Below are 21,491 nucleotides of genomic sequence, written 5' to 3' on the forward strand. Positions count from 1 at the left end.
CTTCGTCATCACACGTCTTGTGGAGAGCTGCCAGGTTATAGTCGTGGTCAAACATACTATTCAGTCGTCTTGGTTCTAACAACAATCATTTAACTTACTAAATCGACGGACTGACACATGCTTCATGATGCAAGAATTTACTTTACAAGGACTTTATCAAAACTTTTTATCGGAGCCTGCAAAATAGCTGCTACTCACTCCGCCATCTTGGAACCCCCTCCATTTCTCATCAAATGTTTCATTTCTGTTCGTCCTGAGACAGGAAGTGACATCATCTCTGACTCTGACATTTCCTGTTCCTTTAGCTTTTTCTTCACTGGTCAAAAACAGGAAGTGGCATCTTGTTAAATATACAAAATGGCTGACCTCTGGCAAAACGCCATGGACCATGCTGTCGCCATCGCACGGAAATCTGGAGAGGTCATTTTATTTCTTTTATATATTTTTTGTCATATTTATCCGTCATCAGATCAGACAGAAATTGTATTGATCTGTGTATTGATCTGTGTTTTGATCAGGTGGTACGTGAGGCTCTGCGTGACGACAGGAAGGTGATGACGAAGAGTTCATCCATCGACTTGGTGACGAAAACTGACCAGAAGGTTGAGCATCTCATCATCCAATTAGTGAGGGAGAAATTCCCCACACACAGGTAGGAACCCCCCCCCCCCCTCACAGTGTGTGACTGAAAGCTTAAATAATTACACAGATCAACTTTGTGTGTGTCAGGTTCATAGGGGAGGAGTCAGTGGCGGCAGGTGAAACATGTGACCTGACAGACAGTCCCACCTGGATCATCGACCCCATCGATGGGACGACCAACTTTGTTCATGCGTCAGTTAATTAATGAAACATGTTTAATGGCATCATTGTCATCAAGATGTTTAGTGACTGTTACTGTGACAACGCTCACTGACCTTTTTAATAACCTTCTTGTCTCTGACAGTTTCCCTTTTGTTGCTGTTTCCATTGGCTTCTACGTCAAAAAGCAGGTAAGAGGTCACATCAATACAGTGCTGCCATCTACAGGACCACAGCAGTACTAGAGTTAATCAGTCTGGTTCTGTGTAGTTCAGATGTTCTAGTACACTCTGTCTGGATGTCATCTATGGTTCTGATGTTGTAGAACAGTCTGAAGGTTCTCTGTGGTTCTACTGTTCTATGTCTCTCCTCTCTGACAGAGTGAGTTTGCTGTCGTGTACAGTTGTCTGGAAGACAAGATGTTCACTGCGAGGAGAGGGAGGGGAGCGTTCTGTAACGGAGAACCGCTGCAGGTTTCTGATCAGGAAGGTCTGTAATCATTAATATGTCCACATCAATAACATGGTGATGACACCTGTCAGATAAATGACACGTCATGATGCTCTGTTCCAATCAGAGACAAGAATCTGACTCTTGACGTGTTTTGTTTCTCAGACGTTCGTCAGTCAATCATCGCCACAGAGTTCGGATCCAACAGAGATGTCGAAGCTGTCGACAAAATCTTCTCCAGTCTGAGGAACATCCTGTGTCTCCCTGTGCAGGGGTAACACACAACAGACACACACCTGAGACATACACACCTGACACACACACCTGAACCACACCTGGAACACACACACCTGAGACATACACACCTGAGGCACACACCATACACACACACTTGACACACACCTGGAACACACACTTGACAGACGCTTGTGTAACACACACACCTGACACACGCACTTGTAACACACACACACGAACTTTCAGATCAGTCACAGTTTACACATGTTCCAGGGTTCGCAGCGCAGGAACCGCAGCCATCAACATGTGTCTGGTTGCATCTGGTTGTGTCGAGGCTTATTATGAGATCGGTGTCCACGTGTGGGACATCGCTGCCGCCTCGCTGATCGTCTCTGAGGCCGGAGGAGTCCTGATGGACGTGGATGGTAAATATGGAACATAGTCGCAGGTTGAGGTTTCAGCTGCAGACGTTGAGTGTCTCTCACCTTTGTTCAGGAGGCACCGTCGACCTGATGTCCAGAAGAATCGTTGCTGCTAACAACAGAACCGTCGCTGAGAATATCGTCAAGGAGATCGACTCCTTCAGTCCAACCAGAGACGACACTCCACCTCCACAAGTGTGAAGAACTGCAGTGCATTGTGGGTTATACAACAGATTTAATGTCACTTGGTTTGTGATGTGTAAAGTTTGTCTGATATTATTAAGCATTACGAATCATTATTGATTGGCCGTGACACGAGGTAGAGGACAGCAGTCCAACAAGTATATGAAGTGAAACCTGTTCGTGGTGTTTCACGTTGGTAGATACGTGTCTGTGCTTCAGTTCGTTGCGTTCATCGTGTTTCCTGAGTTGCTCTTGTCATCCTGTCACCGTGTTTGTCCTCACGTTGCTATTCACTTTAGCTTTTTTTGTCTTTTCTGGTTTCCAGTGGAAGGGTTTTTCTGTTTGTGGAATTTCTGAACTTAGACCTTTTGCTGTAAGTACCTTTGCTGTTATTAAAGGACACCTTTTGTTATTTCCTTTCACCTGGCTCCTTCTTTTGGGTCGTCCTGTTTTCCTCATTCATCACACAAAAATCATGAGGTACCAACGGAGTAAGTGAGCAGCCGACCACTCAGCTGATCATCAATCAGCACAGACAAGCCGTCATTAGGCAGCAGTCTTAGGCAGAGAGGGCAGAGCCAGACATAAAGAGCAAGACCAAAACTTGATCAATCAAATCACTTTCCAGTTTAAACACCTCTTCAAACTGCCCTATTTAAATATGTTAAACATAATTTAATTAGATAATATTTTACTGGTACAATGCTCATGGTCGACCGTCAGCACCTGTGAACATTCAATATATATATATAATGAGACTTCCGGTGGAACTGTGGTAAATCCGGAGATTTCTTTACAAAAACAACCAAAACAAGAAATAAACAGGATGAAGGATCTCAGTCCGACCTGATTTACAGATTCAGCAGCAAGTGATGAAGACGAGTTTACACCTGCTCTTGTTCTGAGAAACAGACGTGACAACTGGATGTGGTGTTAAAGGCCCCATATTTTACACCTTTCAGACAGTGGTTCTCAACTGGTCTGGCTTCAGGACCATCACCCCTTAATGACAAGCCGTGACCCAAATCGAGGAAAATTTTCAACTTCTCAAATTTATTTAAGGAAAAGATGGTACAATTTGAACCTGAGATAGTACAGAATATCACAGTATGCCAACACAAAAAAACGTATGACTCATACGGGGGAGGAAGTATGAAACGCACGTTTTGATAACATATTTCTTAGAATGGACTGAGTGAAAATGTACCAGTATTCCTCGATCACTGAATAGCAATATCTTTATGAACTTCTTTAATGATAATATTCTAACTATTAGAAATAAAATCCACCATCTCCTGCCCTCAGTCGGCACTAATACACCATCAAGAACAGAAATCTCAGAAACAGCTGAGAATCTAACCCCTAACCCTTGATCAGCTGACCAAAATAATCTCATGTTCTAAACCCACAACTTGTATCTTAGATCCCATTCCTACAAAATTACTTAAAGTAATTCTGCCCTTAATAAAAATTACTTTTCTGAATACAATTTTAAAGGCAAATAAAGGAACCAATTCTAAACTGGTTTTAAATCCTATTTACCAGATCGATAAATGATGAGTCATCTGTGTGCACCAGAGTTAACCACGGTGTTCCACAGGGTTCTGTGCTCGGCCCAATTTTATTCTCATTATATATGCTTCCACTAGGAAACATTATCAGGACACACTCAGTAAACTTCCACTGCTATGCAGATGACACCCAGTTATACGTATCAATAAAACCAGAACAGTGTCATCAATTAACTGAAGTTCATGTCTCAAGGACATAAAAACCTTCTCTTATTAAACTCAGATAAAACAGAGGTTCTGATACTTGGCCCTAAACACCTCAGAGACACATTATCTAATGATGAAGCTGTGCTAGAGGACATTACCCTTATCTTTGATCCTGATTTGTCCTTTGATTCTCATTTAAAACACATTTCTAGGACCGCCTTCTTCCACTTACGTAACATCTCAAACATCATGTCTCAAAAAGATGCAGAAGAACGAGTCCAGGCCTTTGTTCCATCCAGACGTGATTATTGTAATTCCTTATTCTCAGGCTCCAGCAGGAAGTCGTTAAAGACTCTGCAGTTTGTCCTAAATGCTGCAGCACGTGTCCTGAAGAGAACCAGGACCAGAGACCACATGTCTCCTGTGTTAGCTTCACTACACTGGCTTCCTGTTCCTTTTAGAATTTAAAACCCTCCTCCTCACCTACATTAATAATATGGCAGCATCGAACCTTAAAGAGCTGATAGTACCTGATCACCACTAGAGCCCTGAGCTCCCAGAATTCAGGCTGTCGTCCCTAAAGTCTCTAAAGCAGAGGAGGAGCCAGAGCTTCAGCATCAAGCTCCTCTCCTGTGGAATCATCTCAGCTTCAGTTCTGGAGGCAGACTCCCTCTGTACGTTGAAGATTCAAACCTTCCTTTAGGATAAAGTTATAGTTCGAGCTGGTCCAGGTTTGTCTTAGATCTTAGTTCTGCTGCTGAAGGTCTAGAATGTCGGGGTCACGTGACACATGGAGCTTCTCTTTCCTCTTCTCCCTCTTTATCACATTAATGTCTCATCAACATGTTACTGACGTGACTTCTTCACCAGAGTCCTGCTGCTCCATCACTTGTGGATCCAGGATCAAAGCTGCAGCCACATCGTGGATCCTGATGTGGATCACAGACTGTGATCATGGACCATGGATCATGGTGGTGGATCATGATCTATGGTCCATGATCACAACAAGACCTCTTGATACACAACATGTCTCCTCACATCTTCTACCATCACTGAGAGGAAGTCCTCAGTTCCTCTGCTCCTTCATCTCCATCACACATTCTGTATAAACACTTTAAACATGAAGTTACAAACTGGTTCTTCTCATGTAGTGAATCCTGTTGTTGTGTTGATGTGTTCAGGTCCATCAGCATCTGTTGGACTTGTGTCCTGGGAGAGGATCCTCACATGGGACTGAGCTTTATTCACTGATCACTAAGTTTCTGTTTGACTCTAGTTGAGTGAAGAACAGAGGAAGTTGATCCTTGTTAACATCTATGAGACAAACTGTGATTTATGAATATGAGACAAATAAAATGACTTTCACTATTTACCTATTGTGGTTGTCATGGAGACAGGAAGTTGAACCATGTTTAAAGATATTTATTATGTCCTTTATTGAAACAGTGCAGAAGAATAAAAACACACAAATGTTGGTCAAATGCTAACAAATGCTTACTGTTAACCACACTGTGTACTGAGAAGCTCGTTAGCATCATTAGCACATTAGAACTTGTCTCTGCTCATTAACATTTAACTTGTTGAAGTTAATGGCACTTCTGAACTCTGATTGGCTGCTTGAATTTCTTTGGTCCTTTTTACTTTTCTCTGGGTGTGTTTCTATGAACTCCAGTGAGCCAATCATAAGCCACAGAGGGAAGCTGGAGTGGCGGGAGTTAATGGAGTGGCGTGTTGGGAGGGGGCGGACCTCCAGTCGTCACAGCAGAGGTCAGAGGGTGAAGGTCGTCGTGGAGTTTCAGTGGTGAGCGTGGTTGCTTCCTGAGAGGAACTTGATTCGCTAGAGTCTAAAGAACAGAGAAAATCCTACTGAGTGATTGGCTGAAAGTAACGATAAAAAATAACAAACTTAAACCAGACACAAGAAAATTCACTTTTCTGTTAATCACTTAACTCAAACATTAAGGGGTTTCTGTCACTTCACAACTTTTACCCTTTAAGAGTCTGGAATTAAATTAAAAACCCCTGAACATGAGTATGTCCAGTTCTATTTGACTTCATTCATGAAAATATTTCTGAGATAAATAACTCCATAACAACAACTTATCACAACCTGGCTCAAGGCTGGACAGATTAGAGAAGTCCACACATGAGTTTAAACTAAAAATAAGTTTATTAAGAAATGAAAAGGAAATTTTAATATAGAAATCAAATTACAACCAAAACGCCACAGGGGAGAGGGAGGTGTGTGTGAAGTGTTTGATTCCACAAAACCCTTCTGGAGTTTCAGGTGTAAACAGAGTTAGAGCAGAATCCAACACAACTGAAGTCAATGGTGACCAAAGCTTCAGACGTAATAAAACAGAAAAACACAACCCGCCTCCATCCTGCTCCTGTGATGTCATCAAGTGTCCACGAGCCCCACATTCAAACTCCACTGGAAACTGAGTCATTGACATCAAGTGTTCAGCTCAATGTCTCTGATAGTCTCCTCAGAGCCGCCTTCACGTTCATACGCACACACTGAACAAGCTCTCGCCCAAGTTCAACGAGAATTCATGAAAGCTGCACACCTACTGTATGTTTACATGTTACCGGGACTAATAACGCCGCTTTGAGTTGAACTTGAACGTCGGTCTTGTGGACACTTGATGACACCACAGGAGCCGGATTGTGGCATGTTGTGTTTTCTTTCTGTCGTTTTATTACGACTGAAGAAAAAGTCACCAGTTACTTCAGTTGTATCAGATTCTGCTGCAACACTGTTTACACCTGAGACTCCAGAAGTTTTTTGTGGACTCAAACACTTCACCCCCCTCCATCAGAGTGGTGAGTAGATAATGAGGGAATTTCATATTTTGGGTGAACTATCCCTTTAAGGACATTTTAAGGGTTTGTGTTTATGATGACTATTTTGTCACTGACCAGACGCAGACGGTGAGCGTACAGCGGCTCCAGTTCCTCTGGTTTCCGAGTCGGCACGGCGACATGATAGCGCTGCAGCTCTGCTGTCATCTCTGCCACATTAAAGAGGACGGCCGGGTCGGCACCGCGACAGTTGATCAACTCCACCAAATGCTCCTTATAGTGCAACCTGCCAGAACAGACGGGGGGAGACAGACTGACTGACTGACTGACTGACCACGACCATGAGTCGTTAATTACTGTGACGATGTGAATAAAGTTCTTTACATGGGAAGAAGCACTGACACCTGCTGGAAGAATCTATACCCATATTTTCCTATGATCTGATTGGTCAGTAGTTCTTGTAGTTTTTGGATCTTATCTTGGCCTTAACCTGCTTCAGCATCAGTCACCATGGTGGTTTACTCCCAGATAGTTTGTTGGTGATAGTTTAGTCTTACCGGCAGTATCCTCTGTATTCAGCAGCTCGTCCACATGGCTTCTCCCGCAAGCTGCCGTGGTCTCTCAGCTCCAAAACCAAACACACTCCTGAAAACCAACCAACATGTTAAAAAAAGGTGAGGGAACCCAGTTCACACCTGAGAAGCAGAAGAGACGTCACCTGTCAGACCGCTGTCAGATGAGCTGCCATTGGCTGCTTCAAACCAGGTAGGAGACACTCTGTAATACTGTTAGAAAAGAAGCACAGTTCACGTCCACAACAAGGAACAGGTCCGTCCAACAGTGTCAGGTCTGCTGACCTGTAGCAGCAGGTGAAGGCGGCTCACACTCCAGTCTCTCAGGTGGTACAGACAGTCTCTGGGGTGGTGGGCATGAAGACCTTTGTTTCCACAGTCGACAGAGAACCCACAGACCTGAAAAAAAATAACATCATATCAAAGTGATTTTTCTGGAGCAAGTTCTTTAAGGTGCACCTGACACCCGACGACAAGTGAGTGACAAGTTACACAAAGTGAAAGTTCTGAAGAGCAACTCAGTTTTATTAATTCTTCCGAATAATTGAACTGAACCAATCAACAGTAGAACCAGTAGAACTCACCGCTCCCTGGCTGAACGTCTGACTGCAGCCTCCACAGAACTGATGTTGACACTGACTGCAGGTGAAGTGAAGACAACCTCCTCTAGACAAACTGAAGACACAGAGACACCCAGGACACTCTACACACACACACACACACACACACACACACACACACACACACACACACACACACACACACACACACACACACAAACACACACACACACCACACACACACACAACACATCAGAGAGACACACAGGACACTTGTCTTTCAATAGATGTAAAGACACTCATTGGCATAATGCATTCCCTGACCCTTAACCATCAAAACTAAATACTTAACTAACTCTAACCTAAACCTAATTCTATTCTAACCCTAACACCAAGTCTTAACCCTCAAACAGCCCTTTGAATCTGAGGACCAGACAAAATGTCCTCACGATGGTATAGATAGACACACAAACACACTCTCTCTCCCCCAGTGTTTGATAAGAGCAGTTGGGACAGTTTATGATCTGGTTCTTAAACATCAGAGACAACACCACGAACCAGAGAAGATCTATAATGTTCAGTTACAGCTTGGGCTCTAGGGTCCGGAGGGGCCTCAGGGACCCGGGTTCAGGTTGCAGAGTTCGTACCGATGCTGTTGTAGCTGAGCAGTGTGGCGTCGTCTGACTTGTTCTGCTGCTGCCACAGTCTGAACTGATCACATGACCGACCCTGATGATGACGGGACCACTGAGGAACAGAAAAACGTGACACAATGAGTCACAATGAGTCACAATGAGTCACAATGTTGTCATAGTGATGTCACAATGTTGTCATAGTTAGTCCCAGTGATGTCACAATGGGTCACAGTGATGTCACAGTAATGTCACAATGTTGTCATAGTAAGTCCCAGTGATGTCATAGAGTCACAATGATGTCATGATGAGTCACAGTGATGGCTGCAAACCCGTCTGTTTTGTATCAGTACAATGATACAGTTACATCTGGTGTGTGTGTGTGTGTGTGTGTGTGTCTTACAGGTGATCTACACTGAGAGCAGGTACTCTTCTTACAGTTGGGACAGTCCATCCTCAGTCGCTCAGCTTCATGAAGTATACCGAACGAACACTGTAACACACACACACACACACACACACACACACACACACACACACACACACACACACACACACACACACACACACACACACACACACACACACACACACACACACACACACACACACACACACACACACAAGTTCATGTAACCCTAACCCCATGAGAAGACATCTTTGATCTGTCTGTCCACTATAACTGAAAACTGGGTCCCCACACAAAAACAAACAGGATTATTTTGTCCAAAAGGACGTTTTTGTTTGTTTATTTATTATGAATCAAGGAATTTACGTGAGAACACCAGCAGAAATTCTTCATCTCCTGAAGAGCTCGATCTCTGAGTTTCCTCTGGAAGAGTTCATGAACCTGAGGAGACAGGAAGTGACGGATCTACACAAACAAACAAACAAACACACAAACAATCAAAATATACAAAAAAACTGAAAGACCTTAATTTTTGACGACCGTTTCCATGGATTAAATAAATCGATTAAGGCATCAGCGGATCATGTGACCTGGTCACCTGAGTGTCCAGAAGGTTGAAGTATTCCATGGACTCCACCATCGCCCCCTGACCTTTGACCTCCGGTCTGCCACACTGAGGACAAACCAGCTGGTCGACGCTTCGCTCTTTAATAGCCGCTGAGAAAAACGTTTTGAAACAAGTCTGACACAGGAAGCAGGAGCAGTGAGTCATGGTGATGATCTGCAGGAAATAAAGGGAAGAGGAACTTGACAGAAGAAAACTTCTGTATCAGAGAAGACCACCTGAGACGTCCATGGTCTCACCTTGCTAAATGTCACCTGGTCTTGACAGATGGGGCAGCAGTGAGTCAGGAACCTGAGAGCTGATGGCAGGTCTCTGTTGAGTCGGACCGCCTCCATGACATCACTGGGCTTGAAGTTCCGTCCCTCCATCCTCATTAGAGACAGGAAGATGGCCGCCTGGTCTGGCGGAAGATGGTCCACCATCTGAAGAGGGACAGAGAACTGAGACTAACTGGGACCAACACCTGAGAGGGATTTAGACCTACAGTCGTCCTCACCTTGATGTGGCCCCCTCCAGCTGCTACTTCACACTGACTCTGAGGACACATGTACTGATGACGTCCAGGTTGTGGTCCAGGGCCGGCTCCGTGCTTGTCTCTCGCTGCCTCTGATTTGACAATCCTTTCAGGTGAGTCACTCTGTTGGTCTCTACTTGACTCATCCAGTCTTAGAGCCCCCATCATCCTGCTGAGGGGCTCTGGAGGGAGACCTGCAGGAACCAAAACCAAGTGGAGTACAGTCAGTATCATTCCAGTTGGGTACTGTGGTTCGATTCCCGAATCCTCCAGGCCGTGTGTGTCTGTGAGAGAGGTTCGTCTCCTGTGGTTCATGCGTACCTCAGCTCAGTCAGCTTGTTAACCTGAGCTCACCTGTCCAGTCTCACCTGAGAAGGTGGCGCTCAGCAAGAGGCTGCTGCGATTAGAGGAGGAAGGAGGAGCACTGAAGTCGATCCCCAGCAGCTCCTCAGTGTATGACTTCCTCACCCTCATCTCCCTGCTCTGCTCCCATTGACTGGCTGAAACACAGGGGGAGGAGCTTCATTACATTACATGTCAGGACACTTTTATCGAAAGCGACTTACAGTTAGTGTATTCAACATCTATGAGGGGCCATTTAGGCGTTCAGTATCTTGCCCAAGGACACTTCGGCATGCAGATGGGGAAGACTTTCTGGTTGGAGGACGAACACTCTACCCCCTCAGCCGCCCCTCTTCATCACGTAACAAACATGCATGATACAGTTAGCATGCTAAAAAGGTAATATTTAGCTCAGATATGATTATTTCAACAGAAGTTTACCTTTCTGTGCAGACAGAAGGGGGGAGGTGATGGAAGAGGAGGTGATGGAGGTATGGTTGAGGCTGTAGGAAGAGGACACAGAGCATTAAAAACTTGATAACAATAATAATAATATTTAACAATCATCAACATCACATGTGGTGATAACCTGTGTGACCTTCCATCTGCAAGGGGCAGGGCATGTTCGGGACACCTGGCATAAAGTGGTGTGTCGACTTGGAAGGCCCGCCTCATCTCTGACATGAGCAGTGATAGGTTGGACACACCCTGACAGGAAGTGACATCAACATTAGCAACAATGACAAGTTCTTTGTTTCATGGGAAATATTGATTCAAATTTGAAATTAAGTTCGTTCTTGAAATCAAAAAGAGCTAATAAGTAGGGCTGTCAAAATGAACGTGTTAACGCGGGATGATTCATTTGTGGAATTAAAGCGTTAATTTTTTTAACACATTAACGCATTAATAGAATGAGCCGCTCCATGTACCCCCCCACCCCACTCGCTCACTCAGAGACACACGCAGTGAGATCACAGCTTGTGCACCTGAAGCAGCCGCTCAGTGACTCTGTAGAAGTGAAACACAGAGTTCCTCTGGTCTCAGCTGCTTCAGGATCAGAGCAGAAGCTGGTTTGTACCGAGCTGGAGTTTCTGTGTCCTCCTCCACTCGGCTTCACTGGAACTAATACACACTCATCACTAGTTCTCAGGACCTGATCAGCACAGGAAGTCACTGAGTGTTGGTTTGATTCCACAGTTTATCAGACTCATTGAAACATCATGAAAATGACTCGTCAACATGTTCAGTTCAACACGAGACGCTCAGTCAGGACTCAGTGTTAGAATGAGCGACACGCAGACACGATCCGACTCCATCGACTCAGAACCAAACACACGACCGGACGTTTGTCACCTGAATCCTCCCAATAAAACATGAACTGTGAACCTGAACCAGTTCATCTTCATCTGCATGAACTGAACTGGGAACTCATTCTTTTTAAGTGTGAACTGGCTCAACACTGCTTCTGCAGATGGGCTCAGATTCAGATTTCACATTTAATTGTGTAAAGGTTTGGTGGTTTGTTTGATTTAAAAAGAAAAGAAAAGAGTTTTATTCAACCATCCTATATTTGCTAAAAAAAAAAAAGAGCAAAGGCTAAGATGCCTCAATTGTTTAGGATAAAGGTTCCTTGAGTTTAATAAATAGGGTTAGGGTTAGGTTAGGATGATGTGATTTAACCCTAAATCACATCATCCTATGTTTGCTCAGAGGCAAAGCAAAGAGACAGGCACATTTAATTATGGTGTGGTATGTTTTAGTTTGATTTTATTTTATTTTTCAATCTTAATAACCCTAACCCTATCCTAAAATCATTTGAATCCAAATGTTAAATGTATATATCCACCTTCTGTCATTTATCTTTCCATTCCCACAACAATATACAGAACAAATTGGGATTTTTCGGGCATTTAGAAATGGTGATTAATCACAGCCACCCTGTGATTAATCTGATTAATAATTGTAATCGTTTGACAGCCCTACTAATAAGAGATCCATTAAAGAACCAGAAAAGAACCTAAGATAAAATGTTTAGAACCTCAGATTCAGGAGGACGGATTCTGTCCTGGCCCTGGTTTAGTGGACCAGCAGCAGTGACAGGATCTGGATTACTACAGTCTGCTACCGGACAGGTGTAACCAGGTGGACTGAGCATGCTAACTGGGACTTACAAGTGTCCAGTTCTTGAGTTCGGTCAAACTGATGTTGCCGGAGGCGTCCACACAGCAACAGGACGGGTTAATCAGCATGGTGACGGATGGACAGACATAACAGCGAGGACGGGACACTGGATGGGTCTCATGAAGCCAGATGCACACTGGGATATTATACTCACTTCCTGTAGAGTCAACAAAACCAGACTGATCCAGACCAGACTGCAAACAGCACACATACACAGTCTTGCACTTCTATCTTAATGGGGACACTCATAGGCATAATGCATTTGCCAGCCCCTAACCTTAACCCCAACCCAACTAAATGCCTAACTCTAGCCTAAACCTAATTCTTACCCCAAGTCTTAACCCCCAAACAGCCCATTGAAAAAGTGCGGACTGTTCAAAATGCCCTCACTCGGTAGGGTCTATGCTCAAAATAGTCCTCACAAAGATATAAGTAGTATAAGTATACACACACAGTGTTAGAATATTATTAAAAACTATGAATCTCTTCATTCTGTAACTGTTATTTGTATCCGAGTGTTATTTGCTTTAAATTGTTTTCATCTTTTACAATTGAAGGTTCTTATGGAATAACACGTCTGCTTTAAGGTTTATGTGGATCTGACTTCATCTTACGTCACGTCTGCATCTCATCTCCAACATGTTTGTACAAGCGCGCACATTCTTATGTCAAGTGGCGTTAGCATCTTTCAAATCTTGTTTTGTTCATACCCCAGTTACACATGAGGTCATAGTCCAGGTCAGACCAGGTCACCTGGTGGTCTCACCTTCATAGTGAACAGGAAGTGTCCCGGCCAGGTAAACCAGCTTCTTCTTCTCTTTGTTTGGAAAACCTGTGAAGACAAACAAAGGCTACAATAATCAATAATATTTGATAAACAGATTTATTATTTTGATTTATAAGTAATCTGATCCAGATCGTGGTGGATCAGACCCAAGACCACCAGGAACCACCAAGACCCGATTCTGAAGACCTGTGGTGTACAGTCTGTCAAGGTGCTTTTATTGTGAAACAGACAGGAAGTAAAGGAATAAGTTCCATACTTACAATAAAAATCCACATAGAGTCGAAGATCAGAGTAAAGGGTTCGAACCCGCTGCAGATCAAACACAGTCTGTTCTGGAAACACATATTTACACTGAGGGACAGAGAGGACACTGTTAGCATCAAGCTAACCCTGACAGCCATGAATGGGTCATAAAGGAGAGTCCCTGTTAGCTGCACATGCTAACCAGGTAGCAGCAGCTGGAGTGATGAAGTTAGATTAGAAACTGAAAGTTAGAGACTCACCTCCATCAGAGTCCGCAGCTCGTCCTCTGCTTTCACTCGAGACATTTTCTGCTCCACATACACCTGCTAACAGGCTAACAGGCTAACAGCTGTAGGCTCTCATGTAAAGACGACACATCCACATGCGCTTCCAGCTTTTCAAATTAAAAGACAAAGCTGGATTCGAGTGATGGTACAAATAAATCACTTGAAAACACAATAAAAGATCAGTCATTAAGCTTTAATGTGAAAGTTTCTCTAATTTTTAAAATTCCTTTGAACCATGACATCATGTTCTTAGAGGATCTGTGGAGCTGGTGTGGATTGTTCGAGTCTCTGAGGAGGACCAGGGTCTTCAGAGACCCACAAGATCCTTTGAGCTCCTCTGATGAGCTTCTGAAAGATCTAGACTCTCCTCAGAGGATGAACCTCTGTCAGCTGCTGGAGCCCAACAGAACCAGCCTGACCCGTAAAGTGCTCCCAGTACCACAGACTGCATCTGCTCCACTAGTTTCCTGTTCACTGTGGCTGATGCGCAGAAACTCAATCTACATTTAACATTTGACACATTAAGGTCTTTTCTTTAGTTTCTATTGTTCTTTGTGGTTTTCTACTTATGTTCATTTAGTATCTGACTTGTTTTCAAACCTCATTGTACATGTGTGTACTGATATCAAAATACAGTAGAAATACAAGTGTTGTACCTGTTGTATTGTAAAGATATGAAAATCAGTCGACTTCCTTCTTTACAGTCTGTGTTTTATTTCCTGCAGCTGAGCTTGAAGCCTCCAGGGTTTCACCTGAAAGACTAAAACTGTCAAACACACAATGAGAATTCATATAAATGACATGTGATGGAAACAGATGAGATTAGATTCAGATCTGCTCTTGTTCATGAACAGTTTTACTATAAAAACAATCCCAGATGTTTTACCAGCTGTTCTTCCTGCATTTAGCAGCTGGAACTGTTTCTTTTATTCTGGATGTTTGTTCTGCTCAGATTTTTATTATTCAACAGTTTGATCCTCGGCTCTGCTGTCAGTCAAACTGTCCCTGTCTGTGATTGGTCATATGCAGTAAACTCCGCCCCCTCATATCCAGAACAACAGCTGAGTTAACTCAACAGATTAAACCAGCATCATGTGACCACTTGTCTGATTGTTAGGTCGAGTTCAGCTGGATAACTGAAAGATATCCTGGATACGTTGAACTCACTTCCTGGTACAGGCCCCTGGTCATGTTAGAACATCTGACATCATGTGACAGAATAGCAGGAAGTGACTGTGATGCTTTATTGATCAGTGAATATAGATAATTAATTCATGAACACAAATATAAGTCATCTGATCAGGTTCATATTATTTAACTGAAATCAAACTCCAATCAGTCCCTTCACAGGAAGTCTCTGTGTCAGATGGGTGTGGCCCTCCACTCCTTGCCCTCCGTCAGGGCACGTGGTTGGTGGATGAACACGCTGTATCGGACGCCCTGATTGGCTGCCGCCCTTACAAATCGGCTGTTTGCCGTCATGGTAACGGCTCTCAGCGAGTCTCCAGTCCCAAAGATGGTGAGCGAGCGCTGGTTGACCTTGGCACTGGGTGTGAGACGCAGAGTTCGCTCTGATGGCTGGTCATCCACCAGGTGAAGGCGGGCCAGCAACTTCTCAGCACGCTCCTTCTCGCCCGGCCCCCCCAGCGTGTCCAGGATCAGCTGGAAGTCAGAAACAGCAGCGCGGCAGGCGAACAGCTCCTTTCCTGACATGTAGGTGTCGAGCTGCGGCAGCACCTGCAGGCAGCGCTCCTGAGCGGCCTGCTCCGTCAGCACTGGCTCTCTGAAGGTAAAGTGACAGCGGCCGTGGCTCAGTGATGACACATAGGTAATGAGTGTGGTGATGTCCAGGTTCACCCGCTGACACTCCTCCACCTGCACCTTGACAGGAAACGCCAGGCTGGCCACCACTGTGCCACGGTCCACGCGGGTCAGCTCACACGCCTCCATTTCCTCTTCATGGTCTTCTTCTGCTGCCTCCCCATCCTCCTCCTCAGCTTCTTCTTCTCTGCCTTCCTCTGCCGCCACAGCATTGACAGCTACAATGTCCCCACGCACGGAGACACCCATGTCCCTGAGTCGGTCCGCCATAGGGCAGGAGACGCCGTTGTAGAAGGCAAAGACGATGTGGGGGTCTCGGTAATGGACAGGCTGCTGGCGACTGGCTTGCAGAAAGTCCTCCGCCTGACTGATGATGCTCTTGTCTCCATACTGACCCCGCCCCTGCCAGATGTTGTGTAGAGCCTCCGCCTTCCTACCCACTGCCTTCACCCAGGTGTGTCCCCCATTCGCTACCACGTCCACCACTAGCGTCTGGCGGCAGCCAAAGGTATCCTGGTAGGTGAAGACATGCAGCAGAGCCGCCACGTCCTCCAGACTCTCGGCTGACTCGACAATGGCTGTCAGGTGAGTCAGGTTGGTGCTGTGCAGGTGAGACTCTTTGACCTGCAGCTCTCCGGCTTCCACCCGCCGCAGGAAGCGCAGCTCGGCTCGCAGTTTACCACAGAGCTTCTGGTGACCCTCCACACCCGGACAAAGCTGCTCTGCCCGCTGGAGCAACACCTGAGCAGAGCCGATCCTCTCCTGTACTGCCACCTGCATAGACATGACAGCATCACACCTGAGGAGACACAGTGACACAGGAACGTCAATCAGATTGAAACCAGATTCAACTGATCGTTGAATCAGTAAAACTCCTCAATTCATTTACTTTCCATGATGTTACAAACTGGTTCTTCTCATTAATGTAGTAAATCCTGTTGATGTGTTCAGTTCCATCAGCATCTGTTGGACTTGTGTCCTGGGAGAGGATCCTCACACGTGACTCTGAGCTTTATTCACTGATCACTAAGTTTCTCTGTAGTTTGACTCTTGTTGAGTTAAGAACAGAGGAAGTTGCTCCTTGTTAACATCTGTGAGACAAACTGGGAATATGAGACTAATAACATGTGATTGATTGAATCAGTTTAAACAAACCGATTCATTACTGGTGAGAATAAGTAAATCACAGTTCGACTGTTAGCTCTGATGCTAACTGTTATCACTGTGACGTCACTCAGCCCCTCAGCAGTTTATTACGTTACTTCGATCAGAAACAAGTTAAAACATTCGTAAATCACGTGACGTACACTCACAGCAGTTGTGACGTGTGGACTTTAACCCGCGGGTCCTCTCCAGGTGTGTGTTACCGGCTAACGGCTAAAGCTAGCTGAGACTTCTTCGGCTCCGCTGACAGGGACGAAGAGACTCCGGGAGGATTTTCAGAATAAGAGCACCCCTTCCTGTGACGTTTTCTGACAGTTCGACCTGAAACTAAACTAACGTGGAAGTTAAAGAATATTTCAAAATAAAAAATAAAAGTAAGAGAAGGTGTGAGACTTCTAGTATGACGTCATGAAGAAAAACAAAGTGAGCCATTAAACTGAAACACGTAAACACACCTGTGAAGTGAAAAACACCCCAGAAGAAGAAAACTTAAAATTCAGATCCATATTCACAATTTAACCCTTTTTCATTTCCAGGTTTTAATTTGAAGTAACAGACATTTGCCCAAGTGAGAATGAAAATCAAAGTGCAAATCTATAAATGAACATTAACGTTCAGTAAAATAAATTAAAGATAAAAAGCAGGTTTTACTTTTCAGTTTGTCATTTTGTTTCCATTTATATTTAGCATTTTCAAAAAAGGTGTGTTGGACTGTCTGATCCTCTGATGTCATCAGCAGGGGCGGAGTTAAAACAGAGACGTCATTGCTTCTCGTAGCGTCAGAGACGAGAACAACGATCTCAGCTTTTGATTTTTTAGTTGCACATTAAAATCCTCCTGTTTTTGAACAAAGTACAACGAAGTTGACTGAGGACTTTGTTTCATCCGAAAATCAAAATTGTAACGTGAAAGAAGAAGAAAATTATCATTGTCTTTATAGAGAAACATTTTCATTAATCAGCACATTAGAAAATAGAAAATAAGACAAACACGAGATAACAGAAACAAAGAGAAACCAACAGCACTGTCGGTGGTTAATATTATATATTCACACAATCGTATAAGTATATATAATCACGTATGATATATATAGTTATAATTATGGGGTAAGAGTTGGATATTGTTCCTGTATATGACCTTTTTTTTGCAAAAAGAGGGTTCAGTTTATAACACATTACATTTATGGATATACAGAAAACATCTGAATTCTTACAATATAAACATAAGAAGCCTTCAGCCAATCAGAGCTTAGCTGTGACGTCACAGAGGCAGCCCTAATGCTGCTCTGGTTGAATGTTTCTGTATGAATCATTGACTTGATGGTAATTGGAATAGCCTTTAATACTTTATCATATTCTTTGACTTGGCACAGGAGATTGTTTTTGTCACAAAAAACTCTGTGGGATAAAAAATTACCAGATTCATCCATCAAATGAGATACAGCCCATATTTCCTTTTCCAGCCACTTCCACCAGGGAGACACAAATGTCCTTGTACAACATGCCAATTTAATCAATGAATTTCTGTCCAAAGCCAAATTGATTTAGAGTTTCTAATATGAAGGGATGCTTAACCAAGTCAAAAGCTTTATAAGAAGAATACAATCAATCCACTCTGGAAATGTTTGACGATAATTAATTGAGTCTGGGACAAGTCTTATGTTATTGTGAATAAATCTACCACCTAGAAAACCAGATTGTGTTTCACTTAACATCTGAGATAGGCCTTTTTTTCTAGCTGCAACAAACCCAGAATGCAATTTATAGTCAGTGTTTAGTTATGTAATCGGTCTTAAATTGTGTAATAATTGTTTGTTCTTACCATGCTTAGGAATAAGTTTAATTAAGCCTTGCTTCATGCTTGGCATTAGTTCTTTTTTGTTCCTATGCATTCTTGTATTGCCTTGAACAAAAAATTCCTGACATCTATCCAAAAGAATTTGTAAAACTCATTTGTGAGTCCATCAGAGCCTCGGGCTTAGTTCAATGATAGTTTCAAAATAACACCTACGATTCTTTTATTTTTGAATCTGACTCACAAAATCTCAGTTTTTTGTTTTGACAGTAAACTGGAAAACATATTTTTCAATGAGTCTCGTCTTTGAATTCTGCTCCATTTATCAGTTTATTGCCTTATTTTCTTGTTTTCTCTTTTGCAGATTGTTGAAATAAAGTCTTCTTTTAGGCTCTTTTGAGAAACATATCTAATTTGGCCTGTAGTGACATTAGTTCTTTATCTTTATTACTCAATTCTTCTTCATTGCAACACTTACTGATTTCACAAAACAAGTTACTGTTTTCCTTTCTCTTTTGCGTAATATTTTCCTGACTGAATCTTGTAGAGAATTCTCTAATTTTATATTTCAAAAATTCCCATTTATTACAAAAAACGTCTATGGCCTCAGAATTCTCAATTTCAGTTGTACTTTCTTTAATATTTGTACAACATTCCTCAATTTTAACCAAATAGGAGTTTAATACCAAGTCAGCCAGCACGATTCTGCATCGTGCTGGCTGATCGTGATAACAAAGGCAGATCCTTTATCGTGTTGGCATCAGATACTGGTAGTGGACCACGACCGAGGTGGCAGCTGATGATGGATCCTAATGGCGGCAGTGGACAATGACTGTGGACTATAGTGGCATCCGATCTTGATGGTGGATCATGATCTTGCTGGCTGCTGACCATGGACTATGATTGCAGCAGGACTGCTCGATACATAGTATTTCTCCTCAGACACTTGACCATTAATGACATTAATCCACCAATTCACTGACCTTCAGTTATACTTCAAAATGTTTACCCTAATCAATGCTGCTAAAACCTTTATCTTGATGTTCTCCTTTACACTTGACATCTATTGCACTTCTGTCCGTCCTGGGAGACGGATCCCTCACATGTGGCTCTCTCTGAGGTTTCTACGTTCTTTTTTCCCTGTTAAAAGGATTTTTAAGTAGTTTTTCCTGACTCTTGTTGAGGGTTAAGGGCAGAGGATGTCACACCATGTTAAAGCCCTATGAGACAAATTGTGATTTGTGAATATGGGCTATACAAATAAAATTTGATTGATTGATTGATTGATAACCTTTCTTTTACCTTTTTTTATTAGCCAAATTTAGCGTCCGAAGCCAGTTCCATAAGTGCGTCAGCTGCAAGCCAATTGTCAATTCTGGATTTGCAGAATCCATTAGGTTTATACCAGGAGAATTGTTTTAAACTGCTTCATACATCGTCTAAGCTATTTCTATTCCTAAATTTAGACATTTAGGCTGAAAACACGGTGTAAATGACATCGTTTCCTGTGGAATTTGATTGTCAGGGATTGTGGATACTTGACATCACAGGAGCAGATATCGAGGCATGTTATGTTTTTTCTGTTTTATTACAGCTGAAGAATCTGTCACCAGTTACTTCAACTGTATTGGATTCTGCTGCCTAACCCTAACCCTGCTGCAGGAAGGAACAACCTGCGATACCTTAGAGGGTGAATCAGTCTATTGCTGAAGGAGCTGCCCAGTGCTGTAGGGGGTGGGACTGGTTGTCCATCAGAGGACAGCTTCATCCTCCTCTGTCCCACCACCTCCAATGGGTCAAAGGTTAGTGAAGCCTAACCGTAAAAAGACTGCTTAGATTCTAATAAATGTTGATCCATGCGCCATACATTCATGCTCTGCATGTCAATATATTTGGCCAATCGGATGAGCCCTGCTGCCCTAGATTATAAACTAAAGGTATTCAGATCATTGACGGATTCTTCCATCAGTGTATCATTGTGGGAACAAGAGAATAATAAGAGACTAGAGAGAAAGAAAAATCACTATGAGCGGTTGATTGCATAGCTTATTTATGACCTGAGGGAAAAGTAACACAAAATAACTTCTCATGGTACAAACATTTATGAAAAGACTCAAATGATCACAGTGGATTTAGTGGAGCTATGCATCGCTCCCTGGTGTCTGCCCCAGACCTGGTGGCCTGTGCGTCCCCTCCCTCGGGCTGTGGAGAGCTTTCCGTGGTCCCTACGTCCGTAACCAGGTGAAATTCTTTAAATAAAACCATGTTGTTGGAATGGAAATAATACTTTTCTTTATATGTCAGTGTCTATAGCAGTGAAACCAAAGCAGAAAGCCATTGACACTGTATACTTAAGCATTTGTTATTTTTTCGCAAGTTATATCGTCATCGCGATATCTCTCACACACACACACACACACACACACACACACACACACACACACACACACACACACACACACACACACACACACACACACACACACACACACACACACACACACACACACACACACACACACACACACACACACACACACACACACACACACACACACGTGTTGTCACAGCTGCAGCTGGATAACATCTGTCTGACTGCAGCCAGCTCCCATCATGTTTTAAGAGAAAATTATTAACCAGCAGCATAAAGTGGTGAAGTGTCATGTGGCAGCTGAACCCCCCCCTTCCAAACATGAAAGAGAACCTGTGGTAACCTTCAGTTTTCATAAAAACTCAAAAGGGTTTAGTTTGTTCAGTCGGGGCTACTACAAGATACATGGCGGCCTCCATAGAGAGGACCCCCCCCTGACGTAAATATAAAGTATTTCAATATAAAGGTCCCGTTCCAGGGTAAATAAACAACAATTTGTATAATTTAGATTAAACACACTCGTGAAAACATCAATAGGATTATTTTATATTCAATTTCTGTCAATAGATCCCT

At 43.3% G+C, this 21,491-nt stretch overlaps 3 protein-coding genes across 7 annotated transcripts in view; 1 reads left to right on the top strand and 2 right to left on the bottom strand.

The window, feature by feature from the left end:
- The window catches only part of LOC117777858 (inositol monophosphatase 1-like), a 4,124-nt gene extending 1,609 nt beyond the window's left edge, over window positions 1–2,515 (top strand). The window contains exons 2-9 of the mRNA XM_034612899.1: window positions 306–420; window positions 519–652; window positions 730–834; window positions 947–992; window positions 1,182–1,290; window positions 1,417–1,525; window positions 1,762–1,913; window positions 1,984–2,515. Of these exons, the coding sequence (XP_034468790.1) occupies window positions 358–420; window positions 519–652; window positions 730–834; window positions 947–992; window positions 1,182–1,290; window positions 1,417–1,525; window positions 1,762–1,913; window positions 1,984–2,111 (846 nt within the window). The 5' untranslated portion in view covers window positions 306–357 and the 3' untranslated portion in view covers window positions 2,112–2,515. The remainder of the gene's footprint in view (window positions 1–305; window positions 421–518; window positions 653–729; window positions 835–946; window positions 993–1,181; window positions 1,291–1,416; window positions 1,526–1,761; window positions 1,914–1,983) is intronic.
- Window positions 2,516–5,182: 2,667 nt separating this feature from the next.
- On the bottom strand, window positions 5,183–14,759 carry si:dkey-181m9.8 (E3 ubiquitin-protein ligase RNF31). Of its 4 annotated transcripts, XM_034612835.1 has the most exons (20): window positions 13,742–13,839; window positions 13,499–13,589; window positions 13,218–13,283; window positions 12,442–12,608; window positions 10,860–10,978; window positions 10,712–10,773; window positions 10,297–10,428; window positions 9,911–10,122; window positions 9,654–9,836; window positions 9,388–9,570; window positions 9,156–9,254; window positions 8,784–8,873; window positions 8,396–8,495; window positions 7,773–7,891; window positions 7,474–7,587; window positions 7,335–7,401; window positions 7,174–7,261; window positions 6,766–6,902; window positions 5,897–5,954; window positions 5,539–5,655 (listed from the first exon to the last, which is right to left on the bottom strand). In XM_034612835.1, exons 1-20 carry the CDS (start codon window positions 13,784–13,786, stop codon window positions 5,649–5,651), a joined length of 2,139 nt encoding a protein of 712 aa, XP_034468726.1. In that variant the 5' UTR covers window positions 13,787–13,839; the 3' UTR covers window positions 5,539–5,648. The 4 variants fall into 4 exon arrangements, with proteins under 4 accessions (XP_034468727.1, XP_034468724.1, XP_034468725.1 ...); XM_034612836.1 differs by lacking the exons at window positions 5,897–5,954; window positions 13,742–13,839 and adding an exon at window positions 14,425–14,759 and having other exon boundaries at window positions 5,183–5,655; window positions 6,734–6,902; window positions 13,066–13,283; XM_034612833.1 differs by lacking the exon at window positions 5,897–5,954 and having other exon boundaries at window positions 5,219–5,655; window positions 6,734–6,902.
- Window positions 14,760–15,006: 247 nt separating this feature from the next.
- Window positions 15,007–17,036, bottom strand: c17h7orf25 (chromosome 17 C7orf25 homolog). Of its 2 annotated transcripts, none has more exons than XM_034612882.1 (2): window positions 16,897–17,036; window positions 15,007–16,388 (listed from the first exon to the last, which is right to left on the bottom strand). In XM_034612882.1, the coding sequence occupies exon 2, from the start codon at window positions 16,373–16,375 to the stop codon at window positions 15,131–15,133; it is 1,245 nt and encodes a 414-aa protein (XP_034468773.1). In that variant the 5' UTR covers window positions 16,376–16,388; window positions 16,897–17,036; the 3' UTR covers window positions 15,007–15,130. The 2 variants fall into 2 exon arrangements, with proteins under 2 accessions (XP_034468773.1, XP_034468771.1); XM_034612880.1 differs by having other exon boundaries at window positions 16,903–17,030.
- Between the last annotated feature and the right edge of the window lie 4,455 nt (window positions 17,037–21,491).

This window comes from Hippoglossus hippoglossus, chromosome 17 (assembly GCF_009819705.1).
Source record: "Hippoglossus hippoglossus isolate fHipHip1 chromosome 17, fHipHip1.pri, whole genome shotgun sequence".
Lineage (NCBI taxonomy): Eukaryota > Metazoa > Chordata > Actinopteri > Pleuronectiformes > Pleuronectidae > Hippoglossus > Hippoglossus hippoglossus.